Source organism: Salvelinus fontinalis, chromosome 19 (genome assembly GCF_029448725.1).
Source record: "Salvelinus fontinalis isolate EN_2023a chromosome 19, ASM2944872v1, whole genome shotgun sequence".
Classification (NCBI taxonomy): Eukaryota; Metazoa; Chordata; class Actinopteri; order Salmoniformes; family Salmonidae; genus Salvelinus; species Salvelinus fontinalis.
Genome location: NC_074683.1, coordinates 44,158,745 through 44,176,629, shown reverse-complemented (window position 1 = coordinate 44,176,629; position 17,885 = coordinate 44,158,745). Strand labels below are relative to the sequence as shown.

Below are 17,885 nucleotides of genomic sequence, written 5' to 3'. Positions count from 1 at the left end.
CACAATTGTCATGATTTTTTTTTTTGATACAGAATGACTACTCGCAAAAAACTGTGGATGGAAACAAAGTTAGTGACATTCTCATTCCAAAAAATGAACAAAAATTCAATGATTGATTTATAAACAGGTGAACTGTGTACCAGTAGCCTAATTCCCATATCCATATGCAGGTTGACATGTCATGCATATTGCCCTAGAGCCAATAGATGGGCCACCTGCAGTCAAAATTGATTATATTGTAAAAATTAATGAAAACAAAAAAATAGCTTTTTGCTCTTAATTTAAGGTAATGGTTAGCAGTGTGGTTAAGTTTAAAAATCTGATTTTATGACTTTGTGGATGCGCCAGCTAGTGACCACTCTGCCGAGAAGATTAATTACAAAAGATGCTAACCTGCTCTACACATACATAAATTCTGGCCTGAACTCAAGTCCATACAGAACCTCTCGAAGATGTTTAAAATCCAAGAACTCCTTACTCCAGCTCTCCACTATAGTACTTTCTGGCTCATTGAAAGAATAATTAAATTACTTGTTTTAATTATTAATTTGATTGACAGCTTGATTGAATGAATGTGTGTGCAGGTGTATGTGTGTATATCAACAGTCACCGCTGAAAATTCTCAGAATGTCCTGGGAGACCAATACAGATGACATGAACTCAGCTCTTTACGGTCAGTCTAAAACCCCCAAACAGTTTATCCATCCCTCCCCACCTCCCCCTAATCCCTAGCAGCAGGCGGCCCTAGCCCGTTTTCCTGTCCCTTTGCACTCTTCCAGGTCCACGGTGGGCGATCCCTCCCTCTCAGTCCTCTTCTTGAGGACGGAGGGCAGCACCATATCGAACAGCGTCTCAAAAAGAGTGTCCACGTTATAGCCGGTCTTGGCACTAGTCTCGAAGCACATCTTGTCCGCAGGCAGGCTGTTCGTCTCCTCCAGACCCTTGTATCTAAGGATCCTCCCATACAACGCTTCTGCGTCCTCCCGGCTCACCTGCTTGTTGACTGACACCCCTGACAGGGAGATGGGGGAGGCTGGAGGGGTGGGACAGGCAGAAGGCACCCTGGGCTCCCCAGTCCTCTCCCTGTCCCCCTCTCTCTGGTCCGCTGTCAGGCCATCCTGGTTGGCTAGCAGCTGGGCCTGAGGGTCTGTGATGTCAGCCTTGTTGCCCACGATGGCGTAGATGCAGTCATTATTGGCCGTGTCGGTGAGGGACAGGAAGCGCTCCTCCAGCTCAGCCAGGCTCTGCCAGTTGGTCACATCGTAGGTGAGGATGGCAGCAGCAGCGCCCCGGCAGTACATGGAGCCCAGCCCGTGGAACTGCTCCCGACCTGGGACACACACAGGGAAGGATGACCAGAAAACATTAGAAGCACACAGGAGAGTAGATGCATATACATAATAGTTGATATAGATTCATGATGCTCTTATATAGACCAACAGACACCAAGTAATAACAATAATAAATTCCATTTAGCAGATACTTTTAACGAAAAGGACTTAGTCATGGGTGCCTACATTTTTTACATATGGGTGATCCCGGGAATCAATCCCACTAGCTTAGCGTTGCAGGCGCCATGCTCTACCAACTGAGCTATAAAGGTAAACCAACCACAGACAAAAAGGCACGAGTTTAAAAAGAATGGGCTTCCAAACTACAGGTAGCCTATAGCCTACATATTACAAAAGGGAGAGGGCGGGAGATCTAAAGAGACAGCGAGAGAAAGGCAGCGAGACAGTCAGTAGCCAAAAAACAGAAGCAGCCATTGTTGTAGAATAACACAAAAGCTCTTCAGAGAGTGTGTGTGTGTGTGTGTGTGTGTGTGTGTGTGTGTGTGTGTGTGTGTGTGTGTGTGTGTTTCAGTACAGCAATCTCATCTGGGAGCCTTTGTGCAAGTGTGGAGTGTGAGAGAGCTCTTTGTTCAGAACATCATCTGCCAAATATGTTCAGAAATCCTGGGAACCTTTGAACTCGGTCCAAATGAAATGTTTCACAGGTCGTAAGATATCGAATTACAAACCTTAGGCCTGACTATCCAGAAGTAGCTTGCCTGATACATAACCCACCAAATAAGGAGAGCTGAGCTAAAGTCTAGTTTATGCTGACACATCCATTTTCCTGGGATCAAGAGAGTTTGAGGAAGATTTGGTTTGAGAATAATCTCTACAGGGTAGAGAGTCGTTGTGGGGCAGCAGGGCTAGGGTCCTATTCTGCCCACAGATACATCTGTAGGGAGGAGGGCCAGTCAGGAAGACATGTGCTAGTTAGGGAGATGACTCGACACTCCAGGGTTATATTAGGTCCAGTAAATGGGTGGGAGGTTGAAGCATATGCGGTCACCCAAACCCCCTCCCCTCATAAGGGCTAAAGACGACGGCAGCCACCGGCTACTGGCTCTATAACTTCCGTAGGAAGTTGATCCACCTACCACTGAAACATCCATTGGTTGAAGTGAGACAATGTGTAAGTAAGTAGTATGTGTTTGGAAGTAGGCCTAGGCCTATGTAGGCTACTGTTTACTAAAAAGCTAACCCTCCCCAATAGTCATAAGAATTCAAGTAAGCAGTGAAATAAATCAGAGTTGAAACTCCCATAGAGAATAAGGAACCAATACCGTGGCTGTTTGACAATGGTATTTTCTGTTCTGTTCCCCTTTCATTTGCTTAGTTTCTGATACTATAGACTTTTCTGATATTCATTCCTTGCATTCAATTACAATACGGGGGGGGGGGGGAACACCTCTGGTTTCCATGATTGCAGAATCAGATGTTACACCAGTATGGTCAGCATGATGTCTGGCGGGATTGGAGGATTTCGGGGAAATTACAACAATGTCTGAGCCCTTCTATATACTGTAAATCATTCACTAACAAGGCTCATAACCCCTTCCCCAAGAACTTCGGACTTGATTGTGCAATCATAATACTTCCTATTTTAACCTGTGATGTGGACATGGCAGGCAACAGCATACTGCTGAGAGGTCATGGGGATAAGGAGCAGGAAATTGTGTTTTGGTGACTCAGGGGTTTTTCTATCTCTCTAACACAACAACAGTCACTGGGCTGGTGTTAAACTGCTTTTGACAATGGTGTGCAAAGCAAACACACACTCGTTTTAGCATTCTGTCACCAGTTTCTTACAGTAAGTCAACCAAAATAATTTTGCTTTTTCTAATAGTCGTAATATTCCTTGTGTCATATAACCAATTCACCTTTCTTTCACCTGCTGTGATTTAAGATGATTTTGATAAATGTTTACCCAAGTTCAAAGCACTGATATATCCCAACCTCTCATCTCACCTGTTATTATAAAGTATCAGAAGTGCCAATTTGATACAAATGACCAAAACAATTCATATCATTACTTCCAGGTTACAACCTCCAATGAGGCGAGGGCATTAGCCCCACAAGTGTGCCAATCAGGATTTCAAAAACACTGAATGTCGAGTTTAGGCCTAGGCCTGTGTGTCTTTCTGAAAATTAGGTCTAATAACCCAAAACCTAATTAATTGAAACTCTGGTCAATACAATATTGCATATACAGTTGAAGTCGGAAGTTTACATACACCTTAGCCAAATACATTTCAACTCAGTTTTTCACAATTCCAGACATTTAATCGTAGTAAAAATTCCCTGTCTTAGGTCAGTTAGGATCACCACTTTATTTTAAGAATGTGAAATGTCAGAATAATAGTAGAGTGATTTATTTCAGCTTTTATTTCTTTCATCACATTCCCAGTGGGTCAGAAGTTTACATACACTCAATTAGTATTTGGTAGCATTGCCTTTAACTTGTTTAACTTGGGTCAAACGGCTCAGGTAGCCTTCCACAAGCTTCCCACAATAAGTTGGGTGAATTTGAGCCCACTCCTCCTGACAGAGCTGGTGTAACTGAGTCAGGTTTGTAGACCTCCTTGCTCATACACATATTTTCAGTTCTGCCCACACATTTTCTATAGGATTGAGGTCAGGGCTTTGTTATCCTTAAGCTATTTTGCCACAACTTTGGAAGTATGCTTGAGGTCATTGTCCATTTGGAAGACCCATTTGCGACCAAGCTTTAACTGATGTCTTGAGATGGTGCTTCAATATATTCACAAATTTCCTCCCTCATGATGCCATCTATTTTGTGAAGTGCACCAGTCCCACCTGCAGCAAAGCACCCCCACAACATGATGCTGCCACCCCCGTGCTTCACGGTTGGGATGGTGTTCTTTGGCTTACAAGCCTCCCCCTTTATCCTCCAAACGATGGTCATAATGGCCAAATAGTTATATTTTTGTTTCATCAGACCAGAGGATATTTCTCCAAAAAGTACAATATTTTTTTTTTATTTCACCTTTATTTAACCAGGTAGGCTAGTTTAGAACAAATTCTCGTTTGCAACTGACCTGGCCAAGATAAAGCAAAGCAGTTTGACACAAACAACAACACAGAGTTACACATGGAATAAACAAACATAGTCAATAATACAGTAGAAAAAGTCTATATACAGCATGTGCAAATGAGGTAGGATAAGGGAGGTAAGGCAATAAATAGGCCATGGTGGCGAAGTAATTACAATATAGCAATTAAACACTGGAATTGTGGATGTGCAGAAGATGAATGTGCAAGTAGAGATACTGTGGTGCAAAGGAGCAAGATAAATAGATAAATACAGTATGGGGATGAGGTAGTTGGATGGACCATTTACAGATGGGCTATGTACATGTGCAGTGATCTGTGAGCTGCTCTGACAGCTGGTGCTTAAAGCTAGTGAGGGAGATATGAGTCTCCAGCTTCAGTGATTTTTGCAGTTCGTTCCAGTCATTGAGGGCAGAGAACTGGAAGGCAGGGCGGCCAAAGGAAGAATTGGCTTTGGGGATGACCAGTGAGATATACATGCTGGAGCGTGTGCTACGGGTGGGTGCTGCTATGGTAACCAGTGAGCTGAGATAAGGCAGGGCTTTACCTAGCAGAGACTTGTAGATGACCTGGAGCCAGTGGGTTTGGTGACAAGTATGAAGCGAGGGCCAGCCAACGAGAGCGTACAGGTCACAGTGGTGGGTAGTATATGGGGCTTTGGTGACAAAACGGATGGAACTGTGATAGACTGCATCCAATTTGTTGAGTAGAGTGTTGGAGGCTATTTTGTAAATGACTACGCCGAAGTCGAAGATCGGTAGGATGGTAAATTTTACGAGTGTATGTTTGCCAGCATGAGTGAAGGATGCTTTGTTGAGAAATAGGAAGCCGATTTGAGATTTAATTTTGGATTGGAGATGCTTAATGCGAGTATGGAAGGAGAGTTTACAGTCTAACAAGACACCTAGGTATTTGTAGTTGTCCACATATTCTAAGTCAGAACCGTCCAGAGTAGTGATGCTGTACGGGCGGGCAGCGATCGGTTGAAGAGCATGCATTTAGTTTTACTTGCATTAAAGAGCAGTTGGAGGCCACGGAAGGAGAGTTGTATGGCATTGAAGCTCGTCTGGAGGTTAGTTAACACAGGGTCCAAAGAATGGCCAGAGGTATACAGAATGGTGTCGTCTGCGTAGAGATGGATCAGAGAATCACCAGCAGCAAGAGCGACATCATTGATGTTTACAGAGAAGAGAGTCGGCCCGAGAATTGAACCCTGTGGCACCCCTATAGAGACTGCCAGAGGTCCGGACAACAGGCCCTCCGATTTATCTATCAGAGAAGTAGTTGGTGAACCAGGCGAGGCAATCATTTGAAAAACCAAGGCTGTTGAGTCTGCCAATAAGAATGTGGTGATTGACAGAGTCGAAAGCCTTGGCCAGGTCGATAAATATGGCTGCACAGTAATGTCTCTTATCGATGTCGGTTATGATATCGTTTAGGACCTTGAGCGTGGCTGAGGTGCACCCATGGCCAGCTCTGAAACCAGGTTGCATAGCGGAGAAGGTACGGTGGGATTCTAAATGGTCGGTAATCTGTTTGTTAACTTGGCTTTCGAAGACCTTAGAAAGGCAGGGTAGGATAGATATGTCTGTAGCAGTTTGGGTCTAGAGTGTCTCCCCCTTTGAAGAGGGGGGTGACCGCGGCAGCTTTCCAATCTATGGGAATCTCAGATGATTGAACAGGCTAGCAATAGCGGTTGCAACAATTTCGGCAGATAATTTTAGAAAGAGAGGGTCCAGATTGTCTAGCCCGGCTGAGTTGTAGGGGTCCAGATTTTGCAGCTCTTTCAGAACATCAGCTATCTGGATTTGGGTGAAGGAGAAATGGGGCAGGCTTGGGCAAGTTGCTGTGGGGGGTGGAGGATTTAGTGGATTTATCGGTGGTGACAGTGTTTCCTAGCCTCAGTGCAGTGGGCAGCTGGGAGGAGGTGCTCTTATTCTCCATGGACTTTAGTGTCCCAGAACTTTTTTGAGTTTGTGCTACAGGATGCAAATTTCTGCTTGAAAAAATTAGCCTTCGCTTTCCTAACTGCCTGTGTATATTGGTTCCTAACTTCCCTGAAAAGTTGCATATAACGGGGGCTATTCACGTGGGCTTTTGTACCCGTTTCCTCCAGCATCTTCACAAGGTCCTTTGCTGTTGTTCTGGGATTGATTTGCACTTTTCGCACCAAAGTACGTTCATCTCTAGGAGACAGAACGCGTCTCCTTCTTGAGCGGTATGACGGCTGCGTGGTCACATGGTGTTTATACTTGCGTACTATTGTTTGTACAGATGAACGTGGTACCTTCAGGCGTTTGGAAATTGCTCCCAAGGATGACTCAGACTTGTGGAGGCCTATAATTTTTTGGGCTGATATCTTTTGAGTTTCCCATGATGTCAAGCAAATAGGCACAGCGTTTGAAGGTAGGCCTTGAAATACATCCACAGGTACACCTCCAATTGACTCAAATTATGTCAATTAGCCTATCAGTAGCTTCTAAAGCCATGACATAATTTTCTGGAATCTTACAAGCCGTTTAAAGGCACAGTCAACTTAGTATATGTAAACGTCTGACCCACTGGAATTGTGATACAGGGAATTATAAGTGAAATAATCTGTCTAAACAATTGTTGGAAAAATTACTTGTGTCATGCACAAAGTAGATGTCTTAACCGACTTGCCAAAATTATAGTTTGTTAACAAGAAATGTGTGTGGTGGTTGAAAAACAAGTTTTAATGACTCCAATCTAAGTGTATTTAAACTTCCGACTTCAACTGTACATTCATTGTCATCATGTTGACTTGATTGTCTGCATTTCATCACCCCTTATACCAACCAGTTTTTTTTTTTAAATATTGTAAAAATCAACAGTGTTGGGTGTAGGGCATTGCCCCCAGTCCAATATCTAACACCAGATGTGGAAAGATATAGCCCTTGATCATGATTTTAAGTTCGATTACATTACGCATAAGAGTCATTGGACGAAGGCGTCTTCTATAGGGGGTGTTTTGTTAAGCGTTGCGGCGCTCGGACTGAACATTAACACGCATCGCTTGCGACATGGTTTTGGAAGCATAAGTAACTTATCTTTCATATCAGTGAGAATTCATTTTCAAAAAAACAAAAAAAGGTTAAACAGAACATGTAAGGAAGGTCCTTGGACTAAAGTGTAATGTTAGGCTCCTTTAGTCCAATATTGGGCTAGGAAGGATATAGCCTTACCCTTGGTGGATGGAATAAATATATTGATACATAATGTGATGTTATTGTACCTGAACATCTTGAACCTTGAAAATGTGCAACATCATTAAGTTTTAGTGTAGCACTATATAAAATCATGTGATATGACCTCATCCACAGTGCCAACTAGAATTTGAGATGGGTTTTGTAGAATTAGAATAGACCAATTTCAGATTAACTATGATTTAATGGCAATTTAATCTGTCCAATATGACCTAGTCCAACATAATAGTAATCAACTTGTCCAACATCTGTAATTCTTGTCCAGTAGCCCATTTAACCTGGTAGGCCAGATCACTAATCTGATCTGGCCACAGTCACATGAAAGGGACTGTCCCAGCCAAGCAACCCTCAGGTGGAGGAGTCACGTACTCTCCACAGGTAAACACAGTGAAAATCAACAACAGAGCTGACCATTATAAAGTGACAAAGGTTACTCAGGCTACACTGATTGTTACACGTGTAAGGCCCTACTCTAAACAGGCTGTGGATATTAAAACAATTAGGAAAATAACGTAAGACCTACTATAAACGAGACCTACTCATAACAGTCAATAATGAACACCTTACCAGCAGTGTCCCAAATTGAGATATTGTAGGGTCCCCACTGTTTGAGGAAAAACGCCCCTCCGACAGTGCTCATGGTGTCTTTAAACTTCCTATCCGTGTACCTGTGGAGCAGTGAGGTCTTTCCAACGTTCATGTCGCCCAGAATGACAACCTTGACGTCGGGCTTCCTCATCTTGGAAAGCTCGGGCATGGTTCTTGCCCCGCGCCGCTTGGCAGCCTTCCTCAGCGGTGTAGCAGAGACACACTTCAAACTATCTTAACTTTACCTTCCTTTAGTTTACGGATAAAGGACATTGTAGGTACAGATTGCCATTAAAAAACATAGCTACTTAACATCGACAGATTAAAACACACATACGTCGTCCTGGGTCTTCGATATTACTCAAGCGATTATCAATACAATCAACACCTCGATCTAACAAGCACGACTAATAGGAAGATCACCGATCTTCCCTCTCTCGTTCACTTGTTTAAAGTGAATTTCAAAGTTGTTATGAAACCGGAAGTTGATTTAAACACTTGGGGAGGTTCAATACATGAGGTGCACTTGATTTAGCTCGCATTGCGCTCCTTGAGGGCAAATATATATATTTTTAAACGAACACCACTGCGCGCAGGAGAGCAAATCGAGCAAACATGTTTATTGCTAACATTTAGACGAGACAGGTGATGAGCTGCTAGTAACAATGTAAGTGTAACATTCGACTATTCAATGACGTAAACAAATTACAACTCAATAGGACATTCAATTTCCTATGTAGAATGGACGTCTATCTGTGAACTTTACCCTATATTAAATTGCATAAAGTACCTCTGTTTCTTTAAGAGCTTAAAAAACCAATCAGATTCCAGTGTCATATCACAGATAGAACAATCTTTGGTGAGTTTGGTCATATCTCCTCGCCAACCCACTTCCTGTTTTGGTTTGGGCTCTTTTAGCAGCTCTCATGATCCCAGTGACGCGTCTCTCTATCCTATTTTCAGCAGTAACGCACAGTTCGTGCCTAGGTAAGACCTGTCAATGTGTGCGCGCTGTCTGTGACACCTCTAATACCACTGTTTATCTAGGGGCACGAAATAGGCTCGCAAGGGCATGTCAGAATCATGCAACATGGAAGTTGGATGGTTGTCTTTTGCCTCAGTACTGTTGCACTGACGATTGTTGTATCACTTCTGTATCTAAACGAGGAAGGTAAAGTAAAAACAACAAATACTGTACTTTAACATTACATCCCTTGCACTATAATTGTATAAATCACAATAATCACTGAATTAATTTAGTTCCTTTAGGACCCAGCAGAGCTCCTCGGAGTCTATCCCTGTGATGTAGTACACATTCTGCCCCTGACGTTTGTGTTGAACTGTACTGGTAGGGATCTATAATCAATCAGCTTTGCAGACTGTGGGACACACTAACCTCCATTATATGAAAGTGCATTGTCTTAAACTCAACATCAGGCTGCTGAATGTGCGCCTTCCATGTCTAGGTGAATTGTTACCTGGTATCAATCTCAGTCGGAATGTCGAGCTTCGAGGTTTGATGCAGGATGTTGCTAGCTAGCTAACGTTAGGACATTTTTTCACTAGCCGAATTGCTAGCTAACTTTTTTTGGTTTTCAAACTTCTGCATGCTTTAAAATATCAATCACGTTGAACTCGCACCTAATTATGCTCGCCATTTCAACACGGGGCTTTCTGTGGTCGGATGTCGAGACCAGAACCTTGCTTAACATCTGGGGCGAGCAAGACATCCAGACAGCGTTGGATGGAAACTTCAGAAACAGTCATGTCTACCGCGACGTCGCCCGAAGGTTGGGAGAGATGGGGTTCGAAAGAACCCCAGAGCAGTGTAGGGTGCGAATCAAAAGCCTGAAAAGGCAGTTCCTCCTGGCCAAGGAGGGCAACCTGAGGAACAATGGACAATACCACAAGATCTGCAAATTTTACGATGCCATGGAGAGGATCCTGAGCAGCCGTCCCCAGATTGACCCCCAGGAGCTGCTAGACAGTGGGGCTGTGGGGGATGAGACCATGGACGGGACAGAGGAGGAAGAGGACACAGACCCTCCACAGCACCCATACCTGGAGAGCACAGGGGAATGCTCCTATCCAGAGACCCAAGTGAAGCTGGAATACCCTCCCATCCCTATCCCTGTGACTGTGGGAAATGGTAAGTAGCATTTATATGACATGTTTTTACATTGTTATCATATTGTATGCAGCTACTACCACAGTCACAGCCCTCAAAACCATAATCCACTTTCCTCCACAGGCACCACAGTCAGACAGACCAGCAGCAGCCAGTCAGCTAGTGGGCCGTCCTCCAGCCGACCCAAGCGGCCCAAGAAGCGGCACGCTGACCTGCCTCTGGACAGTCTGATGGAGCGATTCCTGGAGCAGAGTGCTGAGGCCGAGCAGAGCTTCTACCAGTTGGAGGAGCAGCGTCTGCAGGTCGAGGACCGCCGGCGAGAGGCCGAACATGCCCGCGAGCTCCACATGCTCCAGGTGTTGGGACAGATGTTCTCCAGCATCGCCACCAGAAACCCTGTCGCCACAGCAACCGCAACCACAGCAATGCCGCCTGCTCGGAATACCATGGAGTCTACCATGCAGCCCAGTGTGCCGATGTCCGCCTCCAGCCATATGGCGCGTGGTCGGTCGTGTCACCTCCGAGTCCGCTCGCCCCAATCCCAGGCTGAGTGGCCCAGCTACCACACTCAGCCACAGTCCAACGCAGGTTCTCAGACTTTAGGTATTCACTTCTCTCACTCAGTTGGCCTGTGTTTGAGCAATGGCCAGCCCTGGTGAGACTGCCTGTCGAAAAGCAGGTCAAACAGAACTGAATAATGCGGGAACAGACGCACAAAGATGTCTAAGCCTAAAAGCACACACAACACACAAGCAGCTAGCGCAGGGAAGCTACACATTTTAAGGAGAACTCTGAATACTTCTCTCTTTTCTTTCTCAGTCATCGAGCGCTCCTTCTCCCTTGGAACAGCCGCACGCACAGGCATGGATGATATCCTTCCACTGGTGAAAAATATAGTCCCTCCATTGACATCTAAAAAGCACAAAGGCCAAGACGGGCGGATTGGGATTATTGGGGGATGTCAAGAGTAAGTCACCCAAGTGACCCAACTCAACCCCACCATCAACTTTGATCTCTAAATGAAGGTTTTCTGCCTTATACCAATATTGTGTGACGTAACCAAAGTAATTTACAATTTTTTCTCCTCTTCTTTGTGTCCTTTCATTCCATCCATTCTTCCTGCTGACAATTGTTCTTGTCATGGTAAGGTATACAGGAGCTCCGTACTTTGCTGCTATTTCTGCATTGAAAGTGGTAAGCACACAGTAGCTTTCTTAGTTCTGTGTAATTTGTTCTCTGCTGGAGACATTGATATGATGACAAAACTTCTGTCACTTCTTAGGGGGCCGACCTGTCACACGTGTTCTGCACTAAAGACGCAGCAATAGTGATCAAATCCTACAGTCCGGAGCTCATAGTTCATCCTGTGCTGTAAGTTACGTCTTAGAAGCTAATGTATACACTGACAAGCCAATGTATACACCTTCCTAATATTGAGTGGCACCCCCTTTTGCCCTTAGAACACCCTCAATTTGTCTGGGCATGGACTCTATAAGGTGTCAAAAGTGTTCCACAGGAATGCTGGCCCATGTTGGCTCCAATGCTTCCCACAGTTGTGTCAAGTTTGCTGGATGTTTTTTGGGTGGTTGTCCATTCTTGATAGAGGGGAAACTGTTGAGTGTGAAACACCCAGCAACATTGCAGTTCTTAACACCCTCAAACCGGTGTGCTTGGCCTTTCTCCCTCCTTAATCTACACTGATTGAAGTCGATTTAACAAGTGACATCAATAAGGGATCATAGACTGACCAGGTGAATCCCGGTGAAAGCTATGTCATTGAAATGGCAGATGTTCCTAATGTTTTGTACACTCAGTGTTTGTAAACAGTGTCTATATGATGTTGATGATAACTGTGTACATAGGGACAGCCCCAATGCAGTGGAGGAGATAGAGAAATGGCTCCCCAGACTCCATAGCCTGGTGGTGGGACCGGGGCTAGGCAGAGACGACAAACTGCTGAAAAACGCCAAGGCACGTGGGGCACTGATTATTTATATATATATATATATATATATATATATATATATTCAATTTTAGATTAGACAGTCCACATGATATTACCAATGTTCTTATCAGTCTTTTTCTTTAGGAAGTAATTGAGAAGTCCAAAGCAAGAGATATCCCTATAGTTATTGATGCAGTAAGTACTGTACACATAACCAATTTTTGCTTTGGTACATTTAAAATATATATATATATATATATATATATATATATATATATATATATATATATATATATATATATATATATATATATATATAAATATCCAATATATTTATATATTACAAGGATGTTCAGTGATTGTGTGTGTTCCACCAATAGGATGGGCTGTGGCTGGTTGCTCAGCAGCCATCAGTCATCCAAGGGTACCAGAAGGGCATCCTGACTCCCAACTACATGGAGTTCACCCGGTTATATGAGGCTATGGTGAGTCTGCCAGTGCTAGCGCAGTGTGTGTGTGTGTGTTCGTTCATTATTAACCCTCTGTTTTCAGCACCATGAGCCTCTGGATAGCAGTGACCATCAGAGGAGTGCCATGGAGCTCAGTGTTGCCATGGGCAACCTGACCGTGGTGCTCAAGGGGGAGGAAGACCTAATCACCGACGGTAACAAGGGTTAGTGTTACAAACACACACAGCTACACTCAGTAAGTGCTACACTCACAAATAGTCCTGTAAAAATCTGACTGTGTTTCTGTGGTGTCCAGTGATCTTGTGCAGACAGGAGGGCAGCGGGCGGCGGTGTGGGGGGCAAGGAGACCTCCTATCTGGCTCTCTGGGAGTGCTGGCACACTGGGCATACACCTCCTCAGAAGACATGACCAAAAGGTACCATATTCATCTCATCATTTTGTGATTAAACACTGACACGACCAAAATGAATATAGCTTTATGATAACATACCGTCGCTGTCTGATGAAAAACCTCGTCATTCAATTTTCATGTATTGAAAGCAGTAACTTTCATCAATGTGCTCCGAACATTTGACTCTAGGACCAAGAACATTTATTCAGAATAGCTTCTGAGGTTTTGAAATTGTAAACGAAAGCAATTTTTTCCATTTCCTGAAAAGTTTTTTAATGTTTTGTAGGATATGTAACCTAGTTGGTGTAATTTTATAGTGTATTCGTCATTGATCTAACTTATGTATTCTCCAATCTCTTCTTCTGCCTAAGTGTGAACCCATCAGTGGTGGCAGCTTTCGGGGCCTGTTCTCTGACCAGACAGTGTAACAGACAGGCCTTTCACAAACATGGCCGAGCCACCACCACCACAGACATGATCCAGGAGATCAGCTCTGCCTTCAAAAAACTATTTGAGAGCTGAGAACAGTCTATAGGAGCAGAGTCCAAGATACACTATATATACAAAAGTAAGTGGACTCCCCTTCAAATGAGTGAATTCGGGTTTTTCAGCAACACCGTTGACAGGTGTATAAAATCGAGCACACAGCCATGCAATCTCCATAGACCAACATTGGCAGTAGAATGGCCTTACTGAAGTGCGTGGCACTGTCATAGGATGCCACCCTCCCAACAAGTCAGTTCACCAAATTTCAGTTTGACGAACAGGTGTCCACATACTTTTGGTCATGTAGTGTACTGTACATGTATACATAAAGTATTACATTCATAAACACAAACACTTTCTTCCATGGGAATCCTGAACATCCATTATCTTCTTTGACATTGGGCCAAAGAGCCCAACTATCAATGTAGCTAGTCTTTACCTCAGAGGTAGTTTCTGATTGAGTCAACATTTGCATCGTTTTACCATAAATGCAATATTCACAAACGCGGTAACATTGCCTTTCAAAAGCTGCATAGTTGACAACCCTCGATCAGATTGAGTTAATAAGAAATAATTCACACAAAATAGTCCGACTTCAACATATGAAACCACTTCTAGCATAGCCGCAGGAAGATGTTTGAGGGTGCTGCTCTTTTTTTGGCCCGCACTACATAAGGCTCTCAGTTCGCTAATGCGGACTAGTAAAGGCCCAGTGCAGTACTTTAGTGAAAAAACTAAATAAAAAATGCATTAATTAACCACTATTTCCCACTGGTATGACTCGTAGTTTATTGGTGCTCAATAAGTTATAGACCTTGACAATTTTTATTTACATTGATAAATACATTTTGGCTATGTTGTCTCTCTTACACTGGACCCATTGAAACAAAAAATGACAATGTAAATGACAATGACAATATTTCCTTTACACTGGAGTTTTATTTTCTTAGTGTCTCCTTTGCTATTCAAAAAAGTATGAAAGCCAGCACTTCATAATTAATGGGGCACATGAGGGTGAGCTGAGATTACACACCTTAATATCAGACTACCCAATGTACACATACTGTAACACACTGAGCAATACCTGGTGAAAGTTAGAGAATACAATTTAGAATCTGTGATTTGTTTCCAGACAGTTAATCATATTCCATAAATGACTTTACTGTCATGAATAATATAATCTTAGTGACATATGGTGTTGTCTCCTGTTTTTGTCAACCACCCTATATTAAAATGTTGGAGTTCACTTATTTGTTCTGTCTTTACTCTTCATCGGTCGCTTTTTCAGTCTTCTATCTCCTTAACAGTGTTGCAGAGAGTTGGTCTATAACTGTCTTGCTCAAACAGTACGAACATGTGCAACTGTAACATCAAGCATGGACCATTTTCACTAGATCTGCATCACTGTACTAATTAAATGTATTAAAACGACTGCCTAAAGTATCTTCACTCACTGAAGAAAATTACCAATGGCAGATTTGTTTTGGATACGTTGCGCATGCGCATACAAACGTACAGTTCTCCACGTTGGACCAGACGCAATCAATACATAGTTGAGTTAGAAGATTCTCCAGTTGGATTGAATACATTGTAAGAAGTTCAATAAACGGCAAATATAAAGTTGCTGGTGAGTAAGAATTGCTCGTTAGTTGCGTAGCTTAATTTGTGTTTAGACAATTAGTTTGAAGGCAAACGTCACTGCTAGCTTAGTTAACGTTAGTTCGCTTCTAGGCTGTTAGCTTTCCCATAAACGAGCTAACAGTAGTAACGTCAGCGTGTCAAAAGTAAGCTCAGGGAGTTTGCTAGATACATATTTTTTTAATAAAAGTTCAACGCATATCTTTAGGATTATGAGTTTCGGATGTTCTGTGTAACAAATATCATCTCTTATTTTGTTGTGGACAGCTTTGTCTGGACTTCGACAGAAGAACATGCTAAATCCGGCAAACGGTGACCCGGTCCACGTCGTTACAAATTATGTGGAAGAATATTTGGACTTGGTCGAATCACTGCCATTCGACCTACAGAGGAGCGTGTCTCTCATGAAAGAAATTGACGCCAAATACCAAGGCAATTTGTTCACATTTCATCCACCGACAATCTATATACATAGCTCTAATCATAATGTAGCTAGCTATCGTTAGCTAGCGAAACTGTTAGCCCAGCTATTTGACGTTAGCTACAGTAACTTAGTAGGTAGCAAGCACCTGGCTACTGCTGGCATTCAGCTATACCAGCTTGTGCATCAGTAATGTAGTTGGAATAGTAGATACCCTTTATTCACATTTTGTCATTTAGTTATGAACTAGATTTGTTCCAAAGTATGTACATGTATTTAGCTAGCTACAGTAAAACTATTGTTTTCCACTTTACTAATGTGCCATGTTTGTTACATAAAAAAAAAAAAAAAAAAACTAACTATGCTTGCATAATGTTTTTCTCAGATGTCCTGCATGAGCTGGATGATGCTTATGAGCGCTACCGTCAGGAGTCTGACCCTCTCCAGCAGCGCAGAATGCAGCTGTCCATCCAGAGAGCTCTCATCAGCAGCCAGGAGCTAGGAGACGAGAAGATCCAGATTGCTGGGCAGATGGTGGGTGAATGTGGCGGCTGCCTGTATACTTTGCTGAATGACTGTTCAGCTTGAAAATAACAATAATATATAGATGAGGTACCCCCACATTGGTCACTCTCCTTGACTAACCTATGTCACCCCACAGTATATATAATAAACCCTGTACTGTCCTACTGTTCCAGGTGGAGTTGGTGGAGAACCGTAGCCGACAGGTGGACTGGCATTCTGAGCTCCTCCATGCCTCCCAGGAGATCCCAGAGATCCATGTACCCACATCAACTGCTTTGATGACGACTGCAGCCTCCATGATGTCAACGTCGGCAGTGACAACCACACCGGGCAAAGCGGGTCACCACGACAAGAGGCGTGACGAGGTAACGCCAGGCTCAGTCGGTGGAGGGGAAAAGTCTGTCGGGAAACGTTCGCGGCGGCAGAAGAACGGAGAGAACCGGGAGAGCTATGGAGGCATGGATCATGGTGATGAGGCGGGCATGGGGGCAGCCAGGGAAAAGAGGGCCAAAATGTCATCGTCCAAGAAGAAGAAGAGGTCAAAGGGCAAGTCAGAGAGGGAGGTGTCACCCCCAGACCTGCCCATCGACCCAGATGAGCCCACCTACTGCCTGTGTGAACAGGTGTCTTACGGCGAGATGATTGGCTGTGATAACGACGAGTGTCCCATCGAGTGGTTCCACTTCTCCTGTGTGGGGCTGCATCACAAGCCCAAGGGGAAGTGGTTCTGCCCCAAATGCAGGGGTGAGAATGAGAAGACCATGGACAAGGCCCTGGAGAGGGTGAAGAAGGAGAGGGCCTACAACAGGTAGCTGCTCTACCTGGCCCAGTGAACGTTGCTTGTGGTCATGTTTTTTTGTTATTGTATTTTTCTACTCCCAATTAGTATCAATGCTGTTTGAAAATGAAGAATTGGGGCCTCCCGAGTGGCGCTTCAGTCTAAGGCACTGAGGCGTCACTACAGACCCGGGTTCGATCCCAGGCTGTGTCGCAGCCGGCCGACCCATGAAGCGGCACACAATTGTCCCAGCGTCTCCGGGTTAGGGGAGGCCTTGGCCGGCCGGGGTGTCCTATCACGCTCTAGCGACATTTTGTGGCGGGCAGGGCGTATGCATGCTGAATCGTGTCGCTAGTTGTACGGTGTTTCCTCCGACACAATGGTGCGGCTGGCTTCCAGGTTAAGCGAGCAGTGTGTCAAGAAGCAGTGCGGCTTGGCAGGGTCGTGTTTCGGAGGAAGCATGGCTCTCGACCTTCGCCTCTCCCGAGTCCGTACGGGAATTGCAGCGATGGAACAAAACTCTAGCTACCAATTGGATATCACAAAATTGGGGAGAAAAGGGGTAAAAAAAAACAAATGAAGAATTAGAAAGAGGGACATGTCATTTTAGTAAAGGCTGTACTGTAAGATGGACATCGTAGTTCAGGACCACTGGTTTAGAGCAGATATGTAATACAGATGATTGTTGACGCTAGTGTATCTTGCATGCAACCATACTAGCCATATTGCTCCGAACAAATAAAACATTTTAACCAAGATTGCGTGCTAAAATTCATTTTAGACATGCACTATATTACAAGGTGGCTTACAGATATGAATGCAATGTGATTCCTATGTTGAATTGTCTTTGCATCACCTGTATTTACCATGGGATGTGACTGCTG

General features: G+C 43.9%; 3 protein-coding genes across 7 annotated transcripts; 2 read left to right on the top strand and 1 right to left on the bottom strand.

Moving 5' to 3' along the window:
* Nucleotides 1-104: 104 nt before the first annotated feature.
* Nucleotides 105-8,734, bottom strand: rab20 (RAB20, member RAS oncogene family). Its single transcript, XM_055871711.1, has 2 exons — nt 8,198-8,734; nt 105-1,330 (listed from the first exon to the last, which is right to left on the bottom strand). Exons 1-2 carry the CDS (start codon nt 8,385-8,387, stop codon nt 729-731), a joined length of 792 nt encoding a protein of 263 aa, XP_055727686.1. The 5' UTR covers nt 8,388-8,734; the 3' UTR covers nt 105-728.
* A 61-nt stretch (nt 8,735-8,795) lies between these two features.
* naxd (NAD(P)HX dehydratase) lies at nt 8,796-14,885 on the top strand. 4 transcript variants are annotated; one of them, XM_055871703.1, is made up of 11 exons: nt 9,408-10,367; nt 10,470-10,949; nt 11,166-11,313; nt 11,495-11,540; nt 11,629-11,717; nt 12,209-12,317; nt 12,436-12,486; nt 12,672-12,776; nt 12,844-12,964; nt 13,057-13,177; nt 13,525-14,885. In XM_055871703.1, exons 1-11 carry the CDS (start codon nt 9,866-9,868, stop codon nt 13,673-13,675), a joined length of 1,923 nt encoding a protein of 640 aa, XP_055727678.1. In that variant the 5' UTR covers nt 9,408-9,865; the 3' UTR covers nt 13,676-14,885. The 4 variants fall into 4 exon arrangements, with proteins under 4 accessions (XP_055727682.1, XP_055727680.1, XP_055727679.1 ...); XM_055871707.1 differs by lacking the exons at nt 9,408-10,367; nt 10,470-10,949 and adding an exon at nt 8,796-8,885; XM_055871705.1 differs by lacking the exons at nt 9,408-10,367; nt 10,470-10,949 and adding an exon at nt 9,059-9,205.
* A 103-nt stretch (nt 14,886-14,988) lies between these two features.
* Nucleotides 14,989-17,759, top strand: LOC129816804 (inhibitor of growth protein 1-like). 2 transcript variants are annotated; one of them, XM_055871709.1, is made up of 4 exons: nt 14,989-15,266; nt 15,545-15,709; nt 16,084-16,232; nt 16,397-17,759. In XM_055871709.1, the coding sequence occupies exons 2-4, from the start codon at nt 15,571-15,573 to the stop codon at nt 17,033-17,035; spliced, it is 927 nt and encodes a 308-aa protein (XP_055727684.1). In that variant the 5' UTR covers nt 14,989-15,266; nt 15,545-15,570; the 3' UTR covers nt 17,036-17,759. The 2 variants fall into 2 exon arrangements, with proteins under 2 accessions (XP_055727684.1, XP_055727685.1); XM_055871710.1 differs by having other exon boundaries at nt 14,989-15,709.
* Nucleotides 17,760-17,885: the final 126 nt, after the last annotated feature.

Excerpts from the sequence above, each read along its gene's own strand:
- LOC129816804 (XM_055871709.1), top strand. The coding sequence starts at position 15,571 with ATGCTAAATCCGGCAAACGGTGACCCGGTCCACGTCGTTACAAATTAT. Across the intron at positions 15,710-16,083 it reads AATTGACGCCAAATACCAAG|ATGTCCTGCATGAGCTGGAT; the intron begins GCAATTTGTTCA and ends TGTTTTTCTCAG. Across the intron at positions 16,233-16,396 it reads TCCAGATTGCTGGGCAGATG|GTGGAGTTGGTGGAGAACCG; the intron begins GTGGGTGAATGT and ends CTACTGTTCCAG.
- naxd (XM_055871703.1), top strand. The coding sequence starts at position 9,866 with ATGCTCGCCATTTCAACACGGGGCTTTCTGTGGTCGGATGTCGAGACC. Across the intron at positions 11,541-11,628 it reads CTATTTCTGCATTGAAAGTG|GGGGCCGACCTGTCACACGT; the intron begins GTAAGCACACAG and ends GTCACTTCTTAG. Across the intron at positions 12,777-12,843 it reads CCCGGTTATATGAGGCTATG|CACCATGAGCCTCTGGATAG; the intron begins GTGAGTCTGCCA and ends CTCTGTTTTCAG.
- rab20 (XM_055871711.1), bottom strand. The coding sequence starts at position 8,387 with ATGCCCGAGCTTTCCAAGATGAGGAAGCCCGACGTCAAGGTTGTCATT. Across the intron at positions 1,331-8,197 it reads CTCAATTTGGGACACTGCTG|GTCGGGAGCAGTTCCACGGG; the intron begins GTAAGGTGTTCA and ends TGTGTGTCCCAG.